Below are 2,269 nucleotides of genomic sequence, written 5' to 3'. Positions count from 1 at the left end.
CTCTCTCTCTCTCTCTCTCTCTCTCTCTCTCTCTCTCTCTCTCTCTCTCTAAGTGTAAAAAAGATTGCAGTAACACGTAACTCGAAATTAGTCACACATAGAGAATCTAATTGCAAAGTAAACAGCCGTGCTAATGACTAACCTGCTAAACGTCAAGTAAACAGGGTCCCTGTATATGCAGGGGCGCCATTTCATGCAAGCATTTTACGTGATCATTTCTGATAAAAAAAAAAATGATACGAAAGCGACTTGAAAACACGGGTGACAACAAAGCAGAACGCGCGAGCTGCAATTACCCTGCACGTAATTCGATTGGTATCGCGAAATTCGGGAACGAACGCGATGACACACATCTATGCTTTTACATGATGGAGTATAACTGGTGCATCGAGAGCCACATACATACGTACATACATGCGATTCCAGCCATATTTAAAGCGTCAGAATAAACGTGCGTCATCGTCGACACCTGCGTGATTCTCCAAACAATTAACCGTGACACGATTTCCACGTAAATCGATCATAAGTACACGGAGAAAACTGTATTTGCGTGCACACATGCATTCGTATATGCATGGATGCGTTCACGCATACACGTACGCACGCTCGCGTGCACATACTCGACACGTGGGCCATCGTCGAGGACAATCGGCGACGCGGAACGTTTGGCAGCTGTCCGATAACGAAACTCCCCCGTTGTTTCTCCATGAGTGCCGTAAAAATTCGCGAGACAAACGGACTGGGCGCGAATTGACTCAAGGGTGAATGAAAGCGTCCGTGAAAAAGATGGCGGGTTGACAGGTGCGGGCGTGCTATTTCTTTCCTGCCCGCGCTTTTGTTCCCAACGAGAGAGCCGATCGCGCGGGGGCTACCGTATGTCCCATATTTGAGTAACGACGACGGGAAATTCGAGCAGCACGTGCAGCGCGTGAACGATGATGGAAAACATCGAGAACGATGGAAAGGACATAAAAGGCGTCGAGCACGAAATACACGAGAAGGGTGTCGTTCGCTGGAGTTGCTTACAGTACCTCATCTTTTTAATCAGTCTTGGAATTCCCCGACGATGAGTTCAGCTTCTCGATCTTTCGACGTGGTGGCTGGCAATGACTGTCGAGACGTCTGGCTACTTGGACGAGTGTCAGCAAAATGACCACACACACGTATCACAGCTACGTCGAGCTGCTGTCAACAATAGCCACGGCGCGAATCCGTGACAAACCGGAAAGAAGCAGAAACTCAACGCTGTGAGAAAGTGGCTACGTGATACGAGCCGTCGTCGCTAGATGGTGCGATTTTCTCTGCATCGCTCCAGGTCATGCATAAAACATTTACCCTGAAAAATAAAAAAAACCAAGCCCGTCATAAGTCTTATCTGTTGTTCTGTCACTTGTGGAAAGTGAAAAGTTTCAGGATACAAAACTTTTATTTTCTATGAACTCAATTTTTTATTTGCAAATCTTTGGACTAGGGAATAATATGAAAATATAGAAATATAATAATAATAAAATACAGAAATATTGGAGAATATATTTTTGTAGCATAAATGAGATGATTGTTAATATACTAAAGCTTGAGAATTATATTTTTATTAATTGATTAACTATTGTGTTAATTATTATATTATAATTTGATATCGTCGTTATCAAGTGTCAGTATTATAATCACCGAATATTTGAAGTTTGCTCAAGCTGGTTCAGTCTTCTTACCTTCTCAGTAGTCTGTCTCCGCTAGATGGCTCTGCTGGTAACCTTATCCACTTAGCCAAACGCGTTTAGATCTATTGCGCGTCATATCGGACATAGAGGTGTTTGCAAAACACAGTTGATGTCTGTCACATGAAAAAAGGTATTTCAAATTATCATAACTATTTAAGATATTTATTAGGCATCTTGTATAACATGCGTCGATACAACAGCAGGTGTATTTTTAGTTCTTTTCTTTCCAAAATTTAGTTCACATGCAAAATCTTCATGCATTCGCGCTTCGTTCGAAGTTATAAACGGGCATAAAGATTCAAGTCTCAGTTGGCTAGACAATTGTATGACGTTCGTTGGTTAAGATGCAAACGACGATCACGGCATTACTTTTTTTAACATTGTACTCGAACCGGTAATAGTGCTTGAAAAACCATTGCAGTACCGCCAGGAGACTGTAAGAAGGAGAATAGAATTACTTCCATTCCTTTCCCTACCGACCGCAGCAATAGATTTAATGGTCGTTTAAAAGATACAGTTATAACACAACAGAATTGGAAAACCCGATAATC

General features: G+C 42.1%; 1 protein-coding gene across 2 annotated transcripts in view; it reads right to left on the bottom strand.

The window, feature by feature from the left end:
* LOC116841697 (MAPK regulated corepressor interacting protein 2-like) overlaps window positions 1-1,234 on the bottom strand; it is a 3,580-nt gene extending 2,346 nt beyond the window's left edge. The window contains exon 1 of one of the 2 annotated variants that reach the window (XR_004377583.1): window positions 1,032-1,234. Coding sequence is in view for 1 of the 2 variants with exons in the window: in XM_032809968.1 (XP_032665859.1) it covers window positions 1,032-1,036 (5 nt within the window). In the remaining variant the exon portion in view is untranslated. The remainder of the gene's footprint in view (window positions 1-1,031) is intronic. The other variant, XM_032809968.1, reaches the window with a different exon arrangement.
* Window positions 1,235-2,269: the final 1,035 nt, after the last annotated feature.

Source organism: Odontomachus brunneus, unplaced genomic scaffold (assembly GCF_010583005.1).
Source record: "Odontomachus brunneus isolate Ranch 3 - 2012 unplaced genomic scaffold, Obru_v1 Obru_scaffold_017, whole genome shotgun sequence".
Classification (NCBI taxonomy): domain Eukaryota; kingdom Metazoa; phylum Arthropoda; class Insecta; order Hymenoptera; family Formicidae; genus Odontomachus; species Odontomachus brunneus.
The sequence above is the reverse complement of the archived record's forward strand: the minus strand, read 5'-3'. Positions and strand labels throughout refer to the sequence as shown.